Source organism: Varroa jacobsoni, unplaced genomic scaffold (assembly GCF_002532875.2).
Source record: "Varroa jacobsoni isolate VJ856 unplaced genomic scaffold, vjacob_1.0 scaffold_1451, whole genome shotgun sequence".
Classification (NCBI taxonomy): Eukaryota; Metazoa; Arthropoda; class Arachnida; order Mesostigmata; family Varroidae; genus Varroa; species Varroa jacobsoni.
In genome coordinates, this window is record NW_019214353.1 from 242,716 (window position 1) to 266,341 (window position 23,626).

Here is a 23,626-nt window from a genome sequence, read left to right on the forward strand (position 1 = left end):
AACACCCGCAGCAATCGGTCGCGAAGCAGACAGGATAATGCCACTACGACCGTTCTGCTTCATCACGCTAAAACATGCATCCAAATATCTACCCGCGTATAGACATATCGGTGCAAATCACCGCTACTACATATGAGAGAAAGCTTTCAGCAGCTTTTGACATGCATCGGCCGGTTGCAGAGAAACTTTTATCATTGAGAACCTATTCAAGGAAGCGGACGCCAACCGGGCGGAGGAGGTACCTTTGCTGTATCCAAAATGAAACCGTTAACTAACGGATAATTACTCATCGAGTAACTTTCTAGTTGTCCTTAACTGTGACGCATAATGGGAAGCAATTGCACGATTTCAAAGGGCGACAACGCGATATTATTATTTGCACATCATCATTTCACATGATTGCAACAGCACATTGCATGATAACAGTAATTTTGAGATATATTTAGGGACTTGACTTTGATTATGTTATCTAGCCGAAAAATCAATTTACATTCTAAATTTCGAACACTATAAGATCAGTTCAACGATAGCAAGTTGTATTTAACTTATTTACCTCTCGTGGAAGCTGATAGAAATAAATTTGATTTTAGCTATTGTTGCAGAGGCTATCTTTCCCGAATGGTGATGATGCATTTTTTCCTACACATTTATTATGATCAACCTGACGAAGGTTCAACGAAGAAACGATACTCAATGCAGGCCGCTTGATACTAAATAAGTACAACTGTAACTTCAAGACGTCGACAATCCTATTGACAGCTTTCAACACCTTTAATCAAATTACATTACACATAGAATAAAGAAAAAGATATTTTTACAGAGCATTTTACACTTTCTGTAGTCTCAGCACTAATAGTAAAAAAAGCATCACCAGATCTATTAATTCGTTCTACCACCAATCAATAACGGACAGTCTGTGCGTATGCGCAGGCAAGAAGTTACAGATAGAAGAACAACATTTGATGCTAGTTATTGTACGGGCATCATGTCGCATTCTACGGAAATGTATTGGGAGAATCGATAATTGTGTTGGGAGACATTTTGCTTTTTTCTTTTTTGTGTTCGCGGGAAAGGGCGCCGCATAAGGAAGAGGGCTCGCGCCCGAAAATCGCGGACAGAAAACGCAGGACCCAAAGCTGTCTTGTCATCATATGCCAACGACATCTCTTACGCGTCGTTTGGTCTAACCCGTGAACAACGTCTTTGAGGCCAACGATCAAACAAAGCCGCTACGGAAAAGTAGAAAGCGAGAACAACGTGATCATCATGTGGTTCCTGAGGAGACTCACTGTCTTCAGTTCGATGACTATCGCTATATATGCCCAGGGTAAGACCAGTGATTTAAGAAAAACCGGAAAAAATCGAATCGCACTTGCCTGTGGGTCGGAAAAATCATTTCCAACGGAATTGCAATCGTTCAGCTTTGTAATGGTTAATGATCGATCTGTGCGCTCTATGTGTTTTACTAAAAAATGTAGTATGAAAAATGCGTATAACTTATTTTATTGTAGACGACGCTTGACAAACCCAAACAATTACTGAAGCGGTACTGTGTGGCTGTCCGACTATGGTCTTTTTCGAACACTTGATTTACGCTCACCTGCAACTGAACAAAAGCAAGCATGACCCACTTCTCCAACTTAAGAAAAGTTGAACGCCTGTGGCAAAAATCGAATTTTGTTTCTTCTGATTCTTGATACAAATTTGGCAGGGTGCTTAACGTTATGTGCACGGCTGTTGATGTTATGTTTTTTATATTAGCTTCAAGTCTCAACATCTAACTAAGCTTTCGTCACGTATAAAAGCCCAGATGCCTCAGTCGGTTTTCACTCACATTAAAACAAACATTTAAACTTGAGCGGCAGGAAAGTTTGAAATCTGCCATAGCGTAAGCCAGAGGTTGCTCATTAATATCTTAATCTAAAGAAGTCTATTCTGCTATTAGCTTGGAACTGCTTCCTGCGTTCCGTTTCTTACATTGAGACCTACAACTATATGTATGAGCTATACAACTCAGGTAAGCTGCGGAAGTAATATTTATCTACTTGCGTTCGTACAAATGCAGAGCAATGCGGTCAGAGCCCATATAGTGACGTCGAAGTGGAGCGAATCGTAGGCGGTCAAGAGGCCAGTGCCGGCGAATGGCCATGGCAGGTAGGCCCACTAAAGCCTTGTATATCGGATTTCTATAGATTATAGCTATTACTCGTTTATGCCTGTTTGTATGCAATTAGATCTGGCTAAACTGGCTTTGGTTTATACATAAGTGAAACTAAAAATTCAATAGCATCGAAGGTTTATGCGGGTGGCGAATGTCAGTTAATGACACCGCAATAAATAAAAATAAACTAGGCGTCGAGTCTCGTAATCTTGGCGTGACCAGCATTAGTAAAATATTTAGGCAAAATCAAAAGTCAAAGAACTCTATTTAGACACCCGATATGAAGGAATCGAAACATTTAACGAGGTGCGTACGAGTGAAAGCGAGTACGTCACTGGCCTTCTCATCACTTGATAAGTAGCATTGCAGTTGCTTGCTAAATCCAAGACCGCTTTTCTTGGTAACTATATGCACTTAAAAAAATAAGTGAAGAATTCATTTATTGTCCTACGCACACGATTTATAAGGCCAATCAATTAGTCTGCATCGATCATTACAGTTGTCATATTTTTTGCGTAGGTTTCCCTTCGGCGCGCTGGTCGTGATGGTCGAACTCGTCACTTCTGCGGCGGAGCACTTTTGTCGGATCGATGGATGGCTACTGCTGCTCACTGTGTTGTTAAGTATGCGTTCAGGTCGCAAACGTAAAAGTACTTGAAGTATACTCTAGGCTTAGTGAAGGTGATTTGTATGTACTGTATGAAGATCTTCTAAGGAAGCAGAAGTCTAAAGCGTGTTGCTTTGTTAAATACAAAACGTTCATAGCCTGCTAACTGAGATGGTTACTTCATTTTTTGCGAATGGTTCTATGGTTCGTTTCTGTTCATTTAGCAACTACGGCGCAGTTGTTTCACCTGCCTCAACAATAAAAGTTCGTGTGGGGGAACACGATCAGAACGTCCTCGAAAACCAGGAAATTCAGGTTGATGCTGGCAGTATTTTCAAGTATCCCAGTTACCAAGGATATAATTATGACGTCGCTCTTATTAAGCTATCTAAAAGGGTGCGTCTAATAATTGTTTGTGTTTTCGATTTGCATCTCGGTTTTTGTATGAACAACTCTGAGCATTGACCGAAACTAGTTTAGCAGAGAAAGACGTAATTCTTTTTCCTGCCTTTTTAAAGCCAACGCCATTTTTACATACATAATACGATAAAAAAAAAACGAGCTTTTTTATCTTGTTATTCTTAATAGGTTCGACTATCTCCTCGAGTGAAACCAGTGTGCTTGCCTAACACTAGCGATGATTTTGAGGGCTCCACTTGCGTTTCTACTGGTTGGGGGGCTACGACATCGGGTGGAGGAGCTCCCTCATCGGTGCTCCGAAAGGTAAATTGAATGGGAACTCCAAGTTTCACCATTTAACTTGCCTTACTTATGAATCCAACTCAGACATTTGAGAACTCCAGCTAACGAGTTAGCCAAGCCAAATTAAATAACAAAACGCTAAGCATCTTTATTAAATACACAATTCGAGATTAGTCTGGTCGAGCGGTAGAAGGTCATAACTTACGCATTGTTCGAAAACTTCCATGTTGTTATGTCCAATTTAGGTGTCAGTGCCTGTATATAACAACAACGTTTGTTCCGGGCCGTATCTGAACAAGTTCCGCATCACAATTCAACCATGGCACCTTTGCGCCGGTGCTCTCGAAGGCGGACGGGGCTCTTGCTATGTAAGTTGTCGTCTTCCCTGTTTGCATCTTTGTTAATTTGAGTGCATCCAAAGCGAAATAATACAATAAGCAATATTTCAATTATCCAAATATATATGATGATATTGCAACGATGTAACACCCTACAAATGTGTAAATTTTATTTTTTGTTTGGCATTTATTACTTAAGGCAGTATGAAAGTGATGTAAGCTGACCAAACTTGGCTTGAAAAGTACGGCAACTGATACGATTTTTTGTGCGTCTATACAATACAGGGTGATTCCGGTGGGCCGTTCCAGTGCCGCAAGTCCGATGGCCAGTGGTATTTAGCCGGATTGGTATCGTTTGGTTCGGGTTGCGCTCACACTGGATACCCGGATGTCTACGCTCGCGTAACGCACTTTCTAGACTGGATCAGAACTACCATGTCACAAAACTAGATAGAGGAAGCTAAAGGCAATTGATTGAACACCATAGCTGAGCTCGCACCAATATCAATGCGAGGTTTCTGCTCTTGGATAGACCATCGAGGTGAAGAGGCGTAGCTTGATACTTTACTACGCACAAAAAACAATGGAGCCCGGGGCTAGGTATGATGGGCTTCGAATATAACGTCGATTGTTTATTAACAAAAATAAATAACATATTTATTTAGGACAAAATACAACGTGCGGGCCCATGTAGTTAGATATACAATTGTCTAAATGTATGCTATTTATTTGGTGTCTTATAATAAAAAACATTTTAAATGCAAAAACAATGCTTGTGTAACTTTATTTTAGGCTTCTTCCAACCGGACAAGAATATGAAGATGCAGATTTGCAGAATATCTGAGACGAGCTTTCTGTTATTTGCGGATCGAGGCCTTTCTGGCATTATCTGAGAAGTCTCGCTCGTCAAGCATTTCCAAACCAGTATGGATCTGAAGCTGGATAGGTTATAAAGCTATATATCTACAGTTATTTTAGGTCATCTTTCTCAAGGGGTACTGTTTAAGACGTTTCAATCCTTAATTTATTTTTGTATGAGAAAAGGAGCCAATTTTAGAATTGCTTCCATACAGACTACATATTTCCATTGAGTACTACTTACCTCAATGACCAATGACGCTTTTGCATCTTTTTACGTGCAGTCATATGCATCGTAGTGCCTGTAGCTGAATCTTTTACTACATAATGGCTAATAGCGTTTCCGGACGTAGTAAACTTCGAGATGTCTAATTTTAGTAGCGCTATTTTGTTGTCAGTTCACTATTATTTAAAAGAAAACGAATGCATATTTTAATAATAATGTCCTTAGTCTAACTCTAGGACTATATATCCAAGCAAAGCAAATTGGAACAAGCTTTTGGTTTCCTACACCTTGTTGTACAATGTAATGCTTATTAAAGCTGGCTTGCCACATTTAAATAGGTATTACATTAAACAAAGTTTAGACGAATCATTTAAATTATTAAAACACCAATAGATGCTTGTGCCATAAGAGTTGCGTTCTTTATTTATCGCTGTTATGATTAGTCTCAATACATTTAATTCGCTCCTCGTAATGTCTCCTTATGTGTCATAGAATCATTTCATATCGTTGTATTATCGTACGCTTCCTGTTATTGCGTATACATCTTTTTGTTTACTTCGTGTTGTTGTTGTTGTTGTTGCTATTATGCTTGACGTCTTTCCTTTTTTCTTTGGGCTTTCCACCTTTTGTGAGAAGATTGCTGCTTTTTATTGTTTGCTTCAATATGTGTATGTCCATGTTATATTTGCTACTATATTGTTTTACCACACGAGTACGTTTCAATTGTCGGTTACACGATCAAGTTGAGTCGTCATCAATCCTTATGATCTTCGCTATAGCTGATATAGTGAAGAGTCCCATTTTTTTTTTCGAACTTATCTTTTGTCCGAAGTCACGAAGGTGATTCTCTGCCTGGAACTCCCTGCGATATTCTTTGCGTATTTACATTTTTATGCTTAAAAACTAATTCTAATTTCTGTTGTCCAATTAAACTCTGAAAAGAAAACACATTGAGGAAGTTATGACCCGTCAAACGCTTTTGAGTCACCCTGTATCCTTGACTGTTGCTCTCTGGTAAGGCGATGCTCCATCTGGTACATTGTTTTTGGATTTTTTGTTTTCATTTGCACGAGGCAAACCTTTGACACGAACGGTGCATGGTACAGCATGGTATCTGCAAGGCAAACTACGGTGACTTGCAATACTGCCTCTTCCTAGGTTTCTCCAATTCTAAAAAAAGGATTCTTAGCCACTGGTGCTTGGTTGTCTTAGCAATGGTAGGCGATCAACTTTCGAAAGGGCGGACGCACTTCGCTAACATTTTATTGTAATATCTATGTTCTAGCAAACACGGATGCCGTTGTAGAGATCTTTCAATTCGCCAGTCTGTCTTTTATAGACAATTGCGATAAAAAACGTTTAATGCTTGATTTTAAAAGCTAATTACAATATTGATAAAAGTGCGAACAGAGCTCAGTGGGTCTTTTTACCGAAGACTAAATAAGGTGTTCATTTTGAAATAACCGGACTAGAGCTGTTACCATTAGCGGCTGTCAATAAGCCCCATGTCCCCATTTCTGAGTGTCCACAGCTCAAACACCACCACTATTATATCTTATTCCAATTTCTCAGCCCTACTACCTATCAAGCTGTGATTTTTCTTTCGGTCATTAACTATTACAACAATCTGAAACAAAAGGCTTTTATTTCCACTGTTTATTAATATTATTTAACACGAGGCGAGGCATACAAAATCTGTTAGAACTATATAGCCTCACTAAAACCTAATCAAGTCTATTACGCAATAAATAACCACTCTCGTGAATTCTATCAATATCTTCATCGATAGGCACAATTTAATTAGGCGTATCATGCAAGCGACTAAGTTGACTCGCGAATGCACACTTGTTTAAATGCTACTAAGCAATAATAGTTAGCAATAATAATATATAATAATAAACTTAGCCAGTACCAGTCTATTATGAGATTCAAAAGTCTACAAGGAACCTCTTAAGACCGGTGTCTGCACAATTTCTCCGAACTGCCCTCTGAAACTGTGCGGAGTAGCTTCCATGTTGGAATTGACGAAACTTAACAGTTTCTTCTATCTAGAATACAGGCGCATATTACTAGCTCAGTTATGTTTTACTTTGTACCAACATACATACCATCTTCTGATTCACAATCATACTCATCACAAGCCCATGCACGCTAACGCCATCGCCTTAAATCTGCCTATTTCTTACCCATTAGCACATGTAGCTCATACTTGAACAATGGGGTTCCGTATAACACATAGATGTTAGAGTTACCTGAACTGCCTGTTCCTATTTTTCGCTAGAACTAGCTCTTTCACGTATTCATGAGCGTAACACATTGACGTCGGTTGGTGTCTGCTCCCGAACCCCCAATTCTGGCACCCTTACCTCTACAGCCGTTTTCTGCTGAGGGAGAGAATTCCCAATAAAGCATACCTCCAATACGGACTCATAAGCGACCATAAAGTTAATTTATTGTCGTAGTTTTTTTTTTTTTTTTATAATACACGGGCACACTATCTATATGTGTGTATATATCATTATACTTCTACATAATATATATATGCATATATATGCATACATATATGATGATGATGATGGTGTGTCTGTGCTGAGAACGTCTGTTTTATATTTGTGACGTTTTAATAGTAATTGATTATTGTTTTGCCTCTGCGAAACTCTTCGCTGAAATCGCTGATACTCCTGATGCGGTCGTCGGCTATAATAATTATATGATGATGATGTTTGTTACATTTTGCTTCTCTCCTATGCGTTATATTTGCCACTGTCAATATTTTCTCATGTTCTGTATTTATTCCTGTTATGCGATAAGTCTCTTTTCCTTTTAGCCCTTACCTTCAGCCCTTCCTCTTAACTAACGTACAGTTTTCACTGGAACAGCAGCAGCGTAGACTGTTTTCTCTGAACCCACGTTTCCTTTGTGGTTATGTTTCGATCTGCCCCAACATCCCATGTTTCTTCTGAGACCAAGGCTAGGGTTTCCTAACTAAGCATATGTTGCTTTCGTTATTTCCTCCGCCTCCGCCACCTTATTTCAGCGTCTCCACCAATTAGACTTGGGTGGTATAAACATTTTCGTCGCGACCATTCCCGGCACGGTGCGGTTTATTGTCGGTCTATTTTCTGTTCGTATTACACATACACACAAGCGCGCACCAACTTAACATCGATCAGTAGTGCTTATGGTAGTAGTAAGTTGCCCCTCCGCTATCATGATAACGCCATAAAAATGTACTAATAAAGCCACTCTAAATACCATCGGGCCATCATCTTTTATCCACTCTTTCCTACACGACTACACCTTCTTACATATCGTCATCTTTGATTTGGACAAGCTGCCCCGTGGCGCCATTGCTGCCTTGTTCGTTGGACAGGTGCTTCGGGTATGAGCCAGAAGTGAAGCAAAGTTTTAGCAAAAAGGGGAACGGTGAAGCGGGCGACTGAATCGGAGCGTGGTTACAGATGACCAATGCTTCAGTTGCCTGCTGAATCGTCTCGAATTCGAGCATACCCGTCTGGCTTTTGAGGTTCTTGTTCTCGAACATAGTCACCTTCACGGGCGGAGTTAGATCCTCTTTACTAAATACATCGCGTAGCCGATCATCTGTTACGTCGCTAGGCGCATTGAAGAAGTGCAGCGTGTTCGACGGTGGCCGAATGCGGTTTTTGGCAGCCAACTCCGAGTTGCTAAAACGGTTGTTGCGGCTTTTGCTGAATTCGCGGAATGAAGGCGTGCCATCAGGCAGGTCGTAAGCTTTTACTTCTTCGTGCAGGAATGGTTGCTTGCTGAAATTCACCTGAAGTGTCTGATCGAACAAGACCGACGAGTGCACGTTTTGTACGGCACGCTCCACAGAGGCGCCGTCACCCATTTGTACCATCGCACAGCCAGGCTTGCTGCGTAGGAACTTCACGCGGATGACGTTGCCATAAAGACAAAACAAGTTAAATAGATGTGAGGTATTGATTCGCGGAGCGAGACCGTACACCATAAGGACACAGCCAGCGTTGTGCATCGGTGGTGGAAGTGAGTTGAAATTGCCGGGCGGTCCGGCCAGATTGCGGCTAGCGAAGTCATCTCCGCCTCGCATACTGCTGCCGTCCCTTCGGTCGTAGGTAGCCACATCTCCACGTCGATCACCATAGCCGCCTTTAGCACCCATGCCTCCTTGGCCACCGTGGGCGGCCCCATAGTGCTGGTAGTCGAATCCGGCGCTGTCGGGCCCACCCGGAGCTGTTCCATAGGCACCTGCGCCATTGCGGCTACCTCCCTGCGGCTGGCCTACCTGACTTCCACGGCCATTTCGACTGAACGCCGATCCGTCATCGTAAGCTCCACCATATGGCGGTCCTCCGCCGGCGACTACGCCGATCAAACCGCTTGGCGTACAGGCACCTACAAAAGCGCTGTTGCCAGGCATTGGAGGTGGACCTAGGAGCGCGGCCTTGTGACGGCCTGTGGTCGTGAAAAAGTATACATCACGAAATACAACGTCGGGTTAAGGTCGTTCATACCAGAATTCGTCGTAGATGGTGCGGTCGACCGATGCAACATGAAACAGTTCGAGAAACACGCACATACAAATACACAAGCAATACACTTCGTTAAGATTTACGTACAAATCACAACTGAGAGGTTTATGAATAATGACTTGTCTATCTCATTAAAATTAATATATTAGGAGTATATCCGTCTCACAACTTAGCCGAAGTGTTAACGATATTGAACTGAAAGACAGAAAAGAGAATACCTAATAGAAAAATATCGATGGCGCAGCACATTTCGGTATGAAACGCCATTGGCCTACGAAAATCGAGTCGAGCGACCACTCATCGCAGATTATTTTTGGACCTAACGAACCACTAACACTAGATCGTTACGAACTAAGACGCACTTATTAGTAACTGATATTTATTACACGTTTTGTGTGGTTTTTTTTTTATAGACTCCATAATAAATAACTGCATTAAGAATTCGAACGCTAAGTTAAAGACGAATACATACCTATTATAAACGATATTTCCAGCCATCAGATTTTTTTTAACAAACCGTTGGCACTACTAGGTAAAAGCATAGTTCAAAATACGTGTGTAGATGTGAAATAACAAACTGAAGTCACCAAACTCACCGGGGTCCTTCTCCTTTCCATCGAGACATCCCGTGTAGTCCCAGGTGTCCTTATCGTTCTTGTAGACGTTTAACTTTGCCGGCTTAGCGAATTCAACCTTGAGGGTGCAACAGCCCTGGTAGATGTCAGCGCCATCAAGCTCCATTCGAGCGCGTGTTGCCTGTTCAATCGATTCAAACTCAACCAACGCCTGAACCCCATTCTTGCGGAAAATGACAATACGCTGCACGCGGCCGAGCGGTGATGAGATCTTATGTACAACCTCTACGTCAATCGGGTAGAGGGCATTGCGAATCGTCATTAAAACGATATGATTCGGCTTGAGCGGTTCTGTCCGCTGGCGTTTGGGGGCACGCCCATTACCGTCTTCGAGATCAAATGGCATTTTCCTTCGCTTCGTCTGTCTTCCTCTTTGGAATTACACGAAAAAAACGAGGCCTCGTGCACGTGGCCGTCGACAACACCTGTATCTGCGTCCCCGAGCTATGTGTTCACTGAACCGCGCAGCACAATCAGCGACAGTTCTTTTCGGGGGAGTTTAGTTGGGAGTCCCTTTGTTCTTTCTTACTTTCTCAGAAGTCCCACGGTGCCACACTTAGTGCCACTTGTTGTTGTTCTTGTTGTTGTCTGTCGTTCGTGTGTCTCAGGACCCCAACAGCTCGTGGGCACCTGTTGTCTGCTTTCAACCCCCGAAACAACAACACACTCACAATGTCCTTTGTGCTTTCTTTCTCTTTGTGCTTTGGCTCTCTTTCTCGCAGTTGTTGTAGTTGTTGGCTGTTGCTGTTCGTTGATTGATTGTTTTCAGTTAATCTGGCTGATTTGTTGTTCTGGGTTCAAATAGTTGTTGTTGTTGTTGTTAAACTTGTTGCTGTTAGATGGATGTTGTTGGATGTCGATGGATGTTGAAAAACTGGATGATAATTGATTGGTGAGAGATAGGGTTGGTTGATTAGATTGGCTGTTGCTGTGAGTTGGGTTCGTTCGATGTTGGTTGTGCTCAGATGGTGTTCACAACTCAGGCGCATGTATGCCAACACCCCTATCCCGATCGTTCGTACGTCACACACGTGTTCCACTGTAACGACAGAGACATCAATAATGGAGACAAAGATCGAACACGCGTTGGATGATGATCGTTGTTGGGTCTTTTTCTTTCTTTTTAATACTGATTCTTTGTTTTTTTTGGTTCTAACTTTTTATTTGGCTGCGTTGCTGCTCAATCGTTGTACGTGAGTGAACATTAGTGATATATATATACACATATATATATAGTTTGAGCGAAGTGAAAAGAGCTCGTTCGTTACTAACATATACACAAGCATATATTATTGGAAGGATTGCAAAGATTATCCTTGTATAATTAAAACAAGGGGACAATTTCATGTTTCATTTAATGTCGGCTATTATTTATACATTTAGGCTAGTCAACTTACACAACCGGATCTCGTATATATTTTAAGAAGAAAAGACGAAATGGCCCAACAGCACTATTACTAACTGCAGGATGGTTGCGCAATTTACACATTCATAGCACAGCCAGATCCATCAGTATAGAATCGTATTGGCTATGTAGTTCTAAAATCAGTTATCTCGAGCTCGTTTTCTAAAAGCAACTTGAACGCGTCTGTAGTTCTTGTAAAGAGAACAAAATATAAGTGAACAATGTTATCAGACTCTAGTATCGTATCGGTGGTGTCGTTGTAATTGTGGGTCACACCTGTATCTTCATCACCTACAGTCCTGTACAGAATAGTATTACGTTGTCCGTCTCATCTGTCACCAGACTTTTCGCATCTGCTATAATTGGGGTTACTATTATATTGCTCCGGAAAAACAAAGCTAATTTTCCAGAAAATATGCTTAATATTGACTCCAATTTCCATGCTTCTGCCTGAGTATGTTTATGCTAGGAAAAATATATTGCCCGAGGACATATACTAACAAAAAAAAGTGAAATTCAAGTTTTCTAATTAATCAGAAGAAAAACTCGCATGCAATACTGACAATGCTGGGATTTAGAACTGCACATCAGCTACCAATATTACACTTGTATATCGACCCGTTCATTGGGTACAAATGAATATACACAGACGTAATCTTCAGTATTTGCAACTATAATGTATACTGGGTATAAAACATTACATTCGTCAACATGAGAAGCACCACTTGCCTTTTTATTTAAACCCATTTTCGCTGCCAAGCTAATTGAAACCATGATGCATGCCACAGTGTGTATACCACACAGCATTTTCTAAAAATCTCAAGCATAACGGTGAGTGCTCGATAGCATTGCAGTGCAGTATGGTTAAAAGCGAAATACAGGATGTGTTGAATAGTAGCACACACGAGAAGCAGCAGCTGACGCTCAGCTCATCGCTACTATCCGTCTGTGTCATCAGATCTGCGTCACAAAGGCGGTTGGTGGTCGAATAGGCGCAAACTGGTGACAACAACATTCAACGCAGGAAGACAACACATGTCAAATCCTGAAATGGCGAGCATCGCGCGCACGCTCTTACCGATGCGCGATTATTAGTCAACAAACCTAAACATTAGCTGCTAGGATCGGTTGCGTATATCCACTTGTCGGTGGTCTTCCAAACGCTATAACTACCTGCTGCTTGACCTGCTAAAAGGCTTCACCTCAAATTACACTGCGGCCTGCAACATATAACGTGAGATCTATATATATACACACTTTCTGTGTATGTGTAACAGTGAGAAGCATTCTAGATGTTGCGCGGAGACTGTCGTATTCATTTTTAGTTCTATTGGATGATGCAACTGCTCTGACAAAAATGGTACAATAAGCGTGTTTACCGTAAAACACTTCTGAACCTGGCACTAGCGAAACTTTCGACATTCCAATTGGATCAATCTACTAGGTCGCAATAGGTGTATCCTGGATTTGTTCAAATAAGAAGGCTTATATACAAGCCACCAAAAACAACGGGTTTCAATATTTTTCTATGTTTCCCTAGGTAGACTCAGCCAATGTGTTACATCGATCGGCAATACCATCGATCCTTTACTTGTAATGGGTTAGGCCAACGATTGCGCAATAATAGTGTACTCAATCTAGGCAACGAAAGTAAACCCACGACGCCGGTGTAAGGTCAAAAGTAAAAAAGTAATGATAATGGCATCAGTGCTTACAACAAGAACCATTAGCAGGACAACACTAAAATGGCATAAATTTACCAATATTAACGCTGTTTGAATAAACTTTGTTTAGAAACGATCTCAGTGAAGCCATTTTAATGTAGAGAACAGCGACAGGTACCATGTTTGAATGTAAATGCCAATAACACAGGAGTTTCTATTTATATAGCCATAGATCAAAGACCATTGAGCTTTACCGACCGTTGGATTCTTGATACCATAGATGTTAAGATTTACAGGTACAACCTCGAAGTTGATTTTCGTGTTCACCAACAGTCGGTAATCTACTACTATTTCTGTGAACTACCGACTCATCAACACGAATCCGACAAAAGTTTATGCTTCCCCATCCATTTGATTCAATTTACTAGATAAATGAGTGAACATAAAAATGATTCCCGTGACTTTTGTCTCAATAGCGTTTTTATAACATGTACAACCTCCAAAATTATCAATCACAAAACTTGAAGTATACCCCCAAGTATATTTATACATATTTTACAAAGAAAAGATCATTTTGTAAGATTGGATTATAGTTGTCCGAAATATATTTTGTGAACTTATCAATCTTAATGTAGAACAATCCAGTTGACTTCAAGGCACAGGAACAATGACAAAATCACTGTTAGATATCAGACGATACATTAACATAGTGACATCATATACACTAAATATACTATTATTAGGGTTACCTGAGTAACGTCCAAGTTCTTAGTCGTTTCTTGGCCCCACGTTCTCCCACCCCTTGCACTGTGGCAAAGCTTCCTTCTATCCTATATCAGAGACAAATATTTCCAGCTGTCTAGTTTAGACACGTCTAACGATTGGGCCAGTATCGTCGCACATTTCACCAATGTTTTACGGAAAAAAACGTGGCTCGACCTGCAAGCACGTTCTATGTAGTAAAACCATAAAAAAATAAGCAAAGGCCTTTGAGCTATCGGAATCCTGGTAGTTAAACTGATTTGATTCATCCTAAATATTCGGGCAGTAACAAACACCGATAAGAGAAAAAGCCAATCTATCTCAAGTGACACCGCAACATCAACAGCGTCCATATATTTGTACCTCAACAAGTACCTGTTTGGCGCATTTTAATCGTGCAAACTACGTAACGCAGGCATAGCTTGCTAATTACTACGATAAGATGGAGGTAAATGGTAAGTACTATCTTCCGTAAAATGTTTTACAAGCCCAAGTGACTTTATTCCACCCAAAAGATATAAGGCGCAATAAGATTGTGCAGACCGTTTAATATTAGCGAAATTCTATAGTATATACAGATTGACTAACTAATGTTTCACTGGATTGCGTACGATCTCTCACAAATCCTTTCGCCACATACTGACATAAAGTACTTGTACTTACACGAGATTGATTTTATTTACAATACCGTTACTTTTAATGGACATTAAAATGGAAACAGTGCGATAATTAAAATTAAATCGAATTAATTAAACTAAACTTTTTCTATGAAATATTAATTATGAGTAAACTTAGTACTCACGAAAGTAGTAAGCAGGTCCAAGCTTCTAACCCATTATCACTCTATACGAGAAATTTGCAGCTACTCAATTTTTCCTTGTATTGCCTAAATAATGTATCTGGCCGTCAGTTGGCAGTTATTCTTTTTTTTTTTACACGCACTAGTTTACGATGTATCGCCTCGTATATGAACGGCCCAACGCATAACTGTTGAATAAGACCAAGAAGCCTTTCTTCGTGATAATAATCAATATACGGCTGTTTTGTCGGTCGGTGCAAAAATTGTCGTAAAAAGTTAAGTGCATCTGCTGTTACCTTACAAGTGGATAATTCCGTTAGGTTAATGAAGCAATAACAAAAGTGTAAAATCTAGAGGATCGATACCCAATCTGACGTACAGAGATTTTTAGTTCCACAGAGAAGTTTAAACTAACGACTCAATTTGCACACAAAAAACACGGTTATTGAATTGATGTAATATAGAATTACTGGCCCAGGGGTGACAATATTATACCTAACAATCGACTGTCTGACTAAACGTTAGATGTCAAGCATATTTGCTAAATATTACTATAATATGGGATACTATAGGACTGATATTTTTCATAGTGTACTGTACATTTACTTTCAAAAATGCAATGCTATTTTTAGACACTATGACCACTCCATAAATACCACCACCATGGTAAATATATGAATTAAATATTACACACTGATCAAATCATATTTTGAACCGCGATGAACCTACAATAAATTCTTTAATGGAAATTATAAAAATAATGAAGATTAAAATATAAATTTTACCAAGTTTTGTGTTTTTTTTTGAGGGAAGGCTATTACTACATACTGCATCGATTGCTGGGCTCTGCCCTGTGCTATTTGATCGCTTTCCCGATGGAACCAAGAAAATGATGTACACGAGACGGCCGTTAAGACTACTTAACTTAGAATGTGTAACGCAGATGTGCTCATTTTTAAAACAGTATACAACTAATTGTCAAACGATACCACATAGCAACCCCGAAAAAGCAATTTTAACACCTACAAAAATCAGACAAAAATAATTTACTTACGCCTAATTAGAAGAAATTTGATCACACGGAACAGTGAAACCAATCTACCAGCTTTCCGCTTTAGGTATATTGAAAAAAAACTAGAGAGCAGTAATAAACACAATATAAAAACCTACTCGACTCTTCATTAGTTAGACTACTTACATAATTTATATGTAAATTCATATTTTTCTGACGTTTCCTCCTCTAAATATTGTATTATACAGGTACATGCGTATTGTGCACGCTCATATCAACGCGTGTATTAGAGCAACTACCGTCGCAAATCTCTATGCAGTTACCGTCAACTTCTTTTCTATATCGCTACGGTACTACAGCACTTGCTATCTATTTATAGTTTTCGATCGATAAAAACTTATCATTGTTTGCCAACCCCTAGGTCAACATAATTGGAAACTAATATTTCACATAGTGCAAATCAATGGGCTCTTTGATCAAGTAAAAGCCATATCGTTTGCATTAAACGTTAAATCGATTGCGCAGTAATTGGCGTCTTCCTCGAGATTCATTTACGCCTCCCAAAAATACGCCAGAGCTCCTTTAATCTACTCCTCTGAGTGCTAATAATATTTCCTACCTCACTTAAAATCCTTCTATACAATATACAGCACCCATTCTTTCCATCTTCTACTCGTTGTTACCGTTGATCTCACCCGCTGGCAAGTTCCTCGTCGCATTTTCTTTCTATGTTTCACGTAGTCTGCCCCACTTTGTTCCTTAGCGTATTTACCATGATTAAGCTACAACTATTCCTCTTGGGACTCAAACCAGAGCACTCAGCCATGTTTTGATTTTTTGTACCTTTTGTGTCTATAATCGCCCTGCGTTAAGTGAGTGTGCAAAAATGCGCCGAACACACGTTTATAAACAGCCACTTGCTGCCGCTAAAATCGCTGCTGTCCGAAGTTTTATAAGCAAACTTCACTCAACATAGCTATCACTTTGTCGAAATATAACTATTTCTGGTGTCATTAGCCTCAGGAGCTGTCCATGCGTAATTAGCTACTTCTATTTACCGTGATGTCGCCATTATTACTATACTAGTACGATTACACATGAGAGCAGAACGAGAAATGAATGTTGCTATAACCTAAACAACGCAATAGTAATAGATAAAGCGTGAAACGTACGCCAAGCAATCTAGCTTGCTACACATAGCGAGTCCTTCGGCACCGCCGCCATCCCCACAGCGGACGCCACCGCTCGTTATGCGAACAGCGAATGAATCTGCATAGTACCATCAATGTCGTGGCAACAGAATAACAAGCAACTCCCTCGAATTAAATAATGGATCGGGAGACGCCGCACTTGTGCACGGACGGATGCACTCACTTTGTCATTACTCAGTCACAACTGCCTCACATTCCATAATACAGCGATACGCGGCTGCAATAGAAAGGTCCTTCAAAAAAGTTACAAGTAACTCGTGGTCGGAGTAACTTTCATTTAGAGTAGATGGGCATCGCCAAAAGCAACTGGACATTCATGCACGCTCACGTGCGAAAATCGACTATAGAGTCGCAGAAGTCTGTATACATCGGAATGTTAAAGAATTAGAATTCGGTAAACCTAACGGCATGAGACCCCTCTCCCCGCCCAAAACGCGTTGATCGCCCTAATTGGGAAGCAAACCACGAACAAATAACGAGCTATTGCTTGGTTATCAGTGCACAAAATAAACTATGTAACGCGGTCGACGTGATACATATCAGAGGTGGCAGTATGTGAACCCTCGTGTCAACGCCTGAACTTATTCATTCGCCAGTCTTCCGCTAGGCATTGCCGGCCTTCAATACGGCAACAAGCAGCAGGACAAGGCCGCCATTTCCTGACCCCAAAGCTCAGCAGTAAGCTCTCTTCCCGTACCATTCACCCTGCCACAAATCTTAGTTTTTTTCCCGTCGTACAGCACTTACCGAGAACACGTTAATGCTGGAATGTGATGGGCTCAACGCGCTGGAAACACAGTATTCGCAGGTAGAAATTGACCAAAATTCACCACTGCACACCACCCGGCGTCGTACTAGAGAAGAGACAAAACAAGATGGCGGCTAAGTGCTCAGAGGGCGCCACCGTTGCAACCGCGCAAGAGTAACTACTAGGTAGCTACCGTCAGCTATAAAAATTTTGAATTCGTCGGTGGCGCGAAGCGTAATGTCCGCTAGATAGCAACTGAGGCCAGCAGATATTGATGAAAAACTTGGAAAAACATCTCTGATAATGGCGGCAGAATACTGCCTGAGGTAAGCGTTTAGATAAAAATCACAATTTTTTTATTGTGTTTTTAAAAAAAAATAAATGTAATTTCGGGTAGAGCGGTAGAGATGAACGCTTTTGTATAAGCAAATACTGGCGCGATAACTGATCCTCAATGCACACCGCGCTACGTTTCAACTGCGAGACATACAGGTAATTTTGTACGGCTTCTAAGCGGTTTAAGCAATAAATGACGTGCCTCTTGGTAGATGGGAGAGTAAATGTAGAGTGGATTGGCTTAGATTGTCCCATTAATCGGGTGGCAAGTTCATCGAAGCTTTCTTAAAAATCGAGTCAAAGGTTTTTACACGTATACGCGCATTTATACAGCATTTTTACTCCCATTATATGAAATTCCTTAATCGTTATCGAATGGCAGACGGTTAGATCGAACCTAAGGTAGCCCTAAATATCACAGCATGAGTTGCTCCATTAGTAAGTTTTATTTTCTGTTGAAAAACATTTTTTTTTGTTCATTAGAAAGACCTCGTAGTAATATTACAGTACTGATACCAAAAAAAAAACTAAGTATAATAGTGTAAAGCGAGTGATGTGGCAGTAAAAAACGTAAACTTATACTACCAGGTTATACGAAAATAGTCAATTTATCAACAATTCAAGAGCAAGGTATTTCAAAAACTCAAAATTTAGTTATTTAGACCTGCGACCTTTTTGTATATTAATATGAACGTTTATAAGCTCTAGTATATTTTATGATGAGTAGATTCGTTGTCTTAGTATAAGTTAATAGGTGTGCACCCTAGCGTTAACTAAACGCTTTCCAATTAACATTAGCAGAAGGGGATCTTGACAACATGTACGAGGAAAACTAAGTATACAATCAGGTGGAGGATCGAGACGGACATTCAAAGGCAACTTGATATATATATTCGAAACCGACTTTGCCAAACGCTAGAAGCTTAACAAGTAATGGTCAAGTTTGCTTTCATTCGAACTTTGTGCTATGCAATATATAAAATGATAGTTGTTAAAAACTGCCTCCACAGGCGTCATGATTATATGCAATGAAGACTTCCATATTATGCTGAAATACGGTAGGTGGAGCTATTTTTTGCTTATAAGCTTTAATTTCTATGTTTCATTTCAATAAATTAATATGTGATGTAAATTATTTTTCTTCAAATCAATATTGACACTACCGACTCAAGAAATGCAGTGGTTCCCGAGTTCATGTACTTCATTATAAATCTGCTAATGGTGATCATTATTTTGGAGATCAGACGTCTGCTGTCTTTAAAGTTGGTTATCCTGAAGGCTGTAAAAGTGTATACTACACATTTGAAGTGAGAATACAAATTCACATCTGTTGAGAGCTGCCACCTAGCCTTGAAGATTTTGTTCAAATCATAACAATCGTTTCTGAAGCACATGTGATTTACCAAAATTAACCTCGTAGAGACAATTTATCAATATTTTACAGATTACACGCGCATATGAAAGAGTTTACGATATTTTACGATCACAGAATGCTTCTTCAAACGTAAATTACCGCATCAAGAATTTGTTTCTCTAATTAATAAGACTAAGCAATCCACTTTGTGTATAGACCGTTGTGTATAATCCGCTTTGTATTAGTGTCCTTTATGAGTTTAGATACGGCATTTCAACACAATCTTCAAATCTTTTGCGGTGGAGTCAGCTCGCCCAGCTCAACCTGCTTTTTAACAAAAGCGCAGTCGCTGCGGGCACTTTCAAAAAGTTGCTCCTGAAATTGTGGCGCATTTATTTGCTAGTGTTACACTAAAGTGTGTATTGTGATATTATTCCTTATGAAATTAACCTTTAAGATTTTGCTATTTCAGTTTGAAAAAAAGAAAATTCATAATTTTCTTTTTCTTTTTTTCATGAAAGGAAAAGACTGGCTTCTGATACGTATATTTATAGGCAGCATCGAATTTTGCTGAGTGGATACTTCGTAGGTCTATAGCGGATTGCATATCATTTCGAATCTCACAGAAAATAGCGCTTCATAAATGGTTAGCGTGAAATATGATTGCTTCTCACTTGTGGATACGTCCACATATTGGTGGCGATTCGTTGTTTGGCATGTTTTTCGATAACGTCAGTCTTGCTAGCAATCTCCGTGTATCCCTCGATAGCTTATCTAAACGGGTATGTTCTCTCGGTGATGTCGTCAACGCCTGTAATAGTTCGCCATAGTGCAAAAGTTACATTGGTTACTTTGTCCACATTCAACAAAATATGACCCACGCTCCATGGTTATGTATTAGCCACTATGAAGTGAGATCCTTCCAATCCTACTTATAAAGCATTTAGGTTAGCATTTTTACCTTCACACTATACGAAAAAATTTTTTTGTCAGATTTGATGTATACTTGAAACCAAGGAGTCCTAATGTGCAAAGAAGGTTTTTGAAGTGGGCCTTCGGTCAAGACACGTGAAATTTCATGAATTATCAAAAAATAGTACGTGTGCAAGACCTTTGGTGAGGAGCCTTTGGCCGAACCAACTTTCAAGCTGACAAATTTGCGGGTACAACCTGCCGTGCCTCTGCCAAGAATTGACTGTCAGCTTTGGTTACACAAACAAGGTTACACACCTGCGTTAGTAGAAAAAAAACATTGACTTTATGTTCTATGTGCCATTATGCGCTAGATCAATTTATCGCCTTTCATTTTAATTCCGGAATTCACCTAATTCGCAGTTCAGTTACCTTTAATCTCACAATTTTGTTTCATATATTTGTTCATTATAATTACTCACATAAGAAGAAGGAAGAGTTGGTTCGTTAATGAATGAAAATGTCAATTCTCAGAAAAAGTTGAATATTTTATATATAAAAAAAAAAAAAAGGAAGAAAGAAACTGTTTTCCAGTAACTCTGCGCCATCAAGCAACATTTTTCCTAAAATCTGGGCAGTATTTACTTTCATGTTGGATATGCGGCATGTATTTTTCATGTATATTTTAATAGGTCCTTCTTCAATCAATAGGTATCATATTTAGAGTAGGGCGAATCAACATTCCCATATATCTTTCGAAAAATGAAAAACCATTAGCTGCTACTAAAAAGTCCCTAAACTGACCATTAAAATGCATATCAAAAACGTTCAGATTTTCAGTCCAGTTAATAGGTCAAGGCTCTTAGGCTTCTAAATGCGCATATCTATGTAAATACAATTATATATATAATTATTATATATATTTTTATATATAATTATAGTCTTGAATGCTTCCAGCTCATCAGTTTCACGTGATAGTTTATCATAGAACCGTAAAACCATTAATAATTTATTGCTAGTAACTCTATAGTAGATTATTCTGTACAGAGCAGTCAGCTGCTAATTCAGTGAGTAACCGCCATAAGACAGAAACTTTGTTATAAGACACAAATTTCCTTCTGCTAGTATATATTTGCACGAATTGTACATAGTACGACATAACTATACGTAAAGGACGAGTAAATCAAGCGGTGTTGGTATGCTTCAATCATTGGTGGGAGAGGGGTTCGGGGAATAGATAAGGGTCGTGGTCTTTGTGCTTGATATGCATTATTTAAGAATCCAACTTACCTGAAGAAATGAGTAATAGTCACACGTATCCCGTACTTTAAACCCGGGTTGCCCCGCGTCGACAGTTTCGATTAATGTTTTTTTGTTCAAATGATCGACAATAAAAAAAAAGTTCAAAATGGGTAAATATTCATTAAATTAATCATGTGCTCTTACCATTTTTACTGTATATCATACCAACGGTATTCTGATATTACTATTAGGTAAGCAGAACATTAATAACCTAACATAATAATAAAGAAAAGTAATTAACTTTATACACTCACCTAATCGTTTTTTCGAGCTGTATGGAATACGACGCTGTCTTATACACCTGCTGAGAGCAGTTGAAAAATAATTGTAAGCATTGGGATTCCTTAAAATCAGCAAAGTCAAGACTGTCGGTGTGAAATTCATTGAAGTTCAGAGTTCTCACAAACTAGAAAGAAAGAAGTCTTATAGGATCTCCTGGGGGTATGTCTAATTCTGTATTGTATTTTATAGAATTTCAAGGAAAAAAGAACTTCATCATTACTACGTAAATATTATACCAGCCACTATCTACCAAAAATTAGAAAGTATCATTTACAGCTATTATAAGTTGTCAAGAAAGGTAACTGCAGTACTCTTTCTAAAACACAAGCCATCTGAAAAATACTGTTTAATTTTAAAACTCCAGTCTAATAAAAATGACTATTTTTTTCGCTTTTACCCCCCTGCGTGCCTGTTCCAAGGATGTTTTCTACGTTACGTTAAAAATCACAAAAATATCCTGCCGATGAATTAACTTACAAAGACTGTCGACAACTAGATATGTTTAGCATAATAGTGTTCATAATAATATGTGTATTTCATTGTACTTAGCAATGATTTCTGTACGAACCGATTTAGAAATTGTGTTTTCTAGATGCCTGGTCCTGTCGAATCAAGTTTTGCGCTTTCTATGAAAACATCGAGCAAATAATATTCACAGATTATTTAAATGGCTTATGTATATAACATTGAGTTAATGAAGGGTTTGAATTCAATTCAACAATGCATTTACTAAGAGAAAGAAATCAATTAATTTTTATATTTCTTAGGTAAGTAATAATCCAAGATACATCAGTTGATTGGTTTAACTCACTTTTCCGTGTCCAGAATTTTCAAGGTTCAATAGGTGTGATGGGTTGCCATAATTTCGTCTAGAGGAGCAATGTGGTTCTGGAAATGACTTGAAGTACTTAACTTCCGGATGGTTCCCCCTGAGTCGATGTCTCTGCAAACACGTAATCAAGAGACTCATTCTCTGAATTATACTATATATTTATTACTACTTTACACGCACAATTGTATAATAAATATTTTTCAGTAATTAAAGCAGCAGTTTTTAATGGGACAGACAAATTTTTTTCGAACCCGTTTGTCTTACATTTAATTAGGGCTTCGCGCCATTTGAAGTTTGAATAGAAGGCAGACGGTCTTTAATCCGTTGGAGTGTAACGAACATGGTTAAGAATCTCTGCTTAAGTTTGTCCGCATGAGATGGAAAATACAAAAAGCTATTGTTGGAGATTTGTATCCAAGTTCTGTTGAAAAATAATCCGATTTTCTGCAGGACTCCATTATTTTCGTTTGTTTGCATCTGAAGGCGATCGTAATTCTATTAAAATATCGTTATTCACAGCTATGCTGCATGGAACCGTTTACATGCAATATCTCGCTACTTTTGGATCTAGATACATTTTCGCCGTATACGTTAGAGAGACGGAATACCACCCTTTATTCTAGCGGACTGGATTTCCGTAAAAAGCCAAGAAAAACATTCCTACGAACAAACACTAGGTACTAAAAGCTTCATATCTGCATGGTTCGATTCCATCGTTCATTTTATGTTGATCTTTTAGCAGACTCCGTTGATGCATCATGATATTTGCTACCACCTATAGCGTCATCATCGACAGCGGTATCACGCAGGCAAATCTGGTACACAAAGCCACAGCGAGTCATGATGATATTTCCGTCTACCGAGCTTTCAGAGGAACAGTTAACTGCTGTTAAGCGGTTGTTTTGTTGACAAACGAATAGACGCATTGGTTACGCCCACGAAATGGGA

At 39.4% G+C, this 23,626-nt stretch overlaps 2 protein-coding genes across 12 annotated transcripts; one reads left to right on the forward strand and one right to left on the reverse strand.

Annotated features, from left to right (window-relative positions):
- Positions 1-1,122: 1,122 nt before the first annotated feature.
- LOC111270162 (chymotrypsinogen A) lies at positions 1,123-5,602 on the forward strand. The gene is made up of 7 exons (XM_022850231.2): positions 1,123-1,327; positions 2,066-2,154; positions 2,681-2,784; positions 2,993-3,164; positions 3,357-3,491; positions 3,716-3,838; positions 4,094-5,602. The coding sequence occupies exons 1-7, from the start codon at positions 1,267-1,269 to the stop codon at positions 4,256-4,258; spliced, it is 849 nt and encodes a 282-aa protein (XP_022705966.1). The 5' UTR covers positions 1,123-1,266; the 3' UTR covers positions 4,259-5,602.
- Positions 5,287-23,609, reverse strand: sm (heterogeneous nuclear ribonucleoprotein L). Of its 11 annotated transcripts, none has more exons than XR_002686183.2 (9): positions 22,943-23,609; positions 22,658-22,789; positions 22,415-22,472; positions 21,819-21,865; positions 20,462-20,580; positions 20,025-20,161; positions 17,660-19,725; positions 13,878-14,080; positions 5,287-6,006 (listed from the first exon to the last, which is right to left on the reverse strand). XR_002686183.2 is itself a non-coding variant. In XM_022850237.2 (8 exons), exons 7-8 carry the CDS (start codon positions 10,403-10,405, stop codon positions 8,197-8,199), a joined length of 1,536 nt encoding a protein of 511 aa, XP_022705972.1. In that variant the 5' UTR covers positions 10,406-11,098; positions 20,025-20,161; positions 20,462-20,580; positions 21,819-21,865; positions 22,415-22,472; positions 22,658-22,789; positions 22,943-23,597; the 3' UTR covers positions 5,287-8,196. The 11 variants fall into 11 exon arrangements, 6 of the variants coding, with proteins under 6 accessions (XP_022705972.1, XP_022705971.1, XP_022705973.1 ...); XR_015314881.1 differs by having other exon boundaries at positions 5,287-6,018; XR_002686184.2 differs by lacking the exon at positions 5,287-6,006 and adding an exon at positions 11,120-12,463.
- Positions 23,610-23,626: the final 17 nt, after the last annotated feature.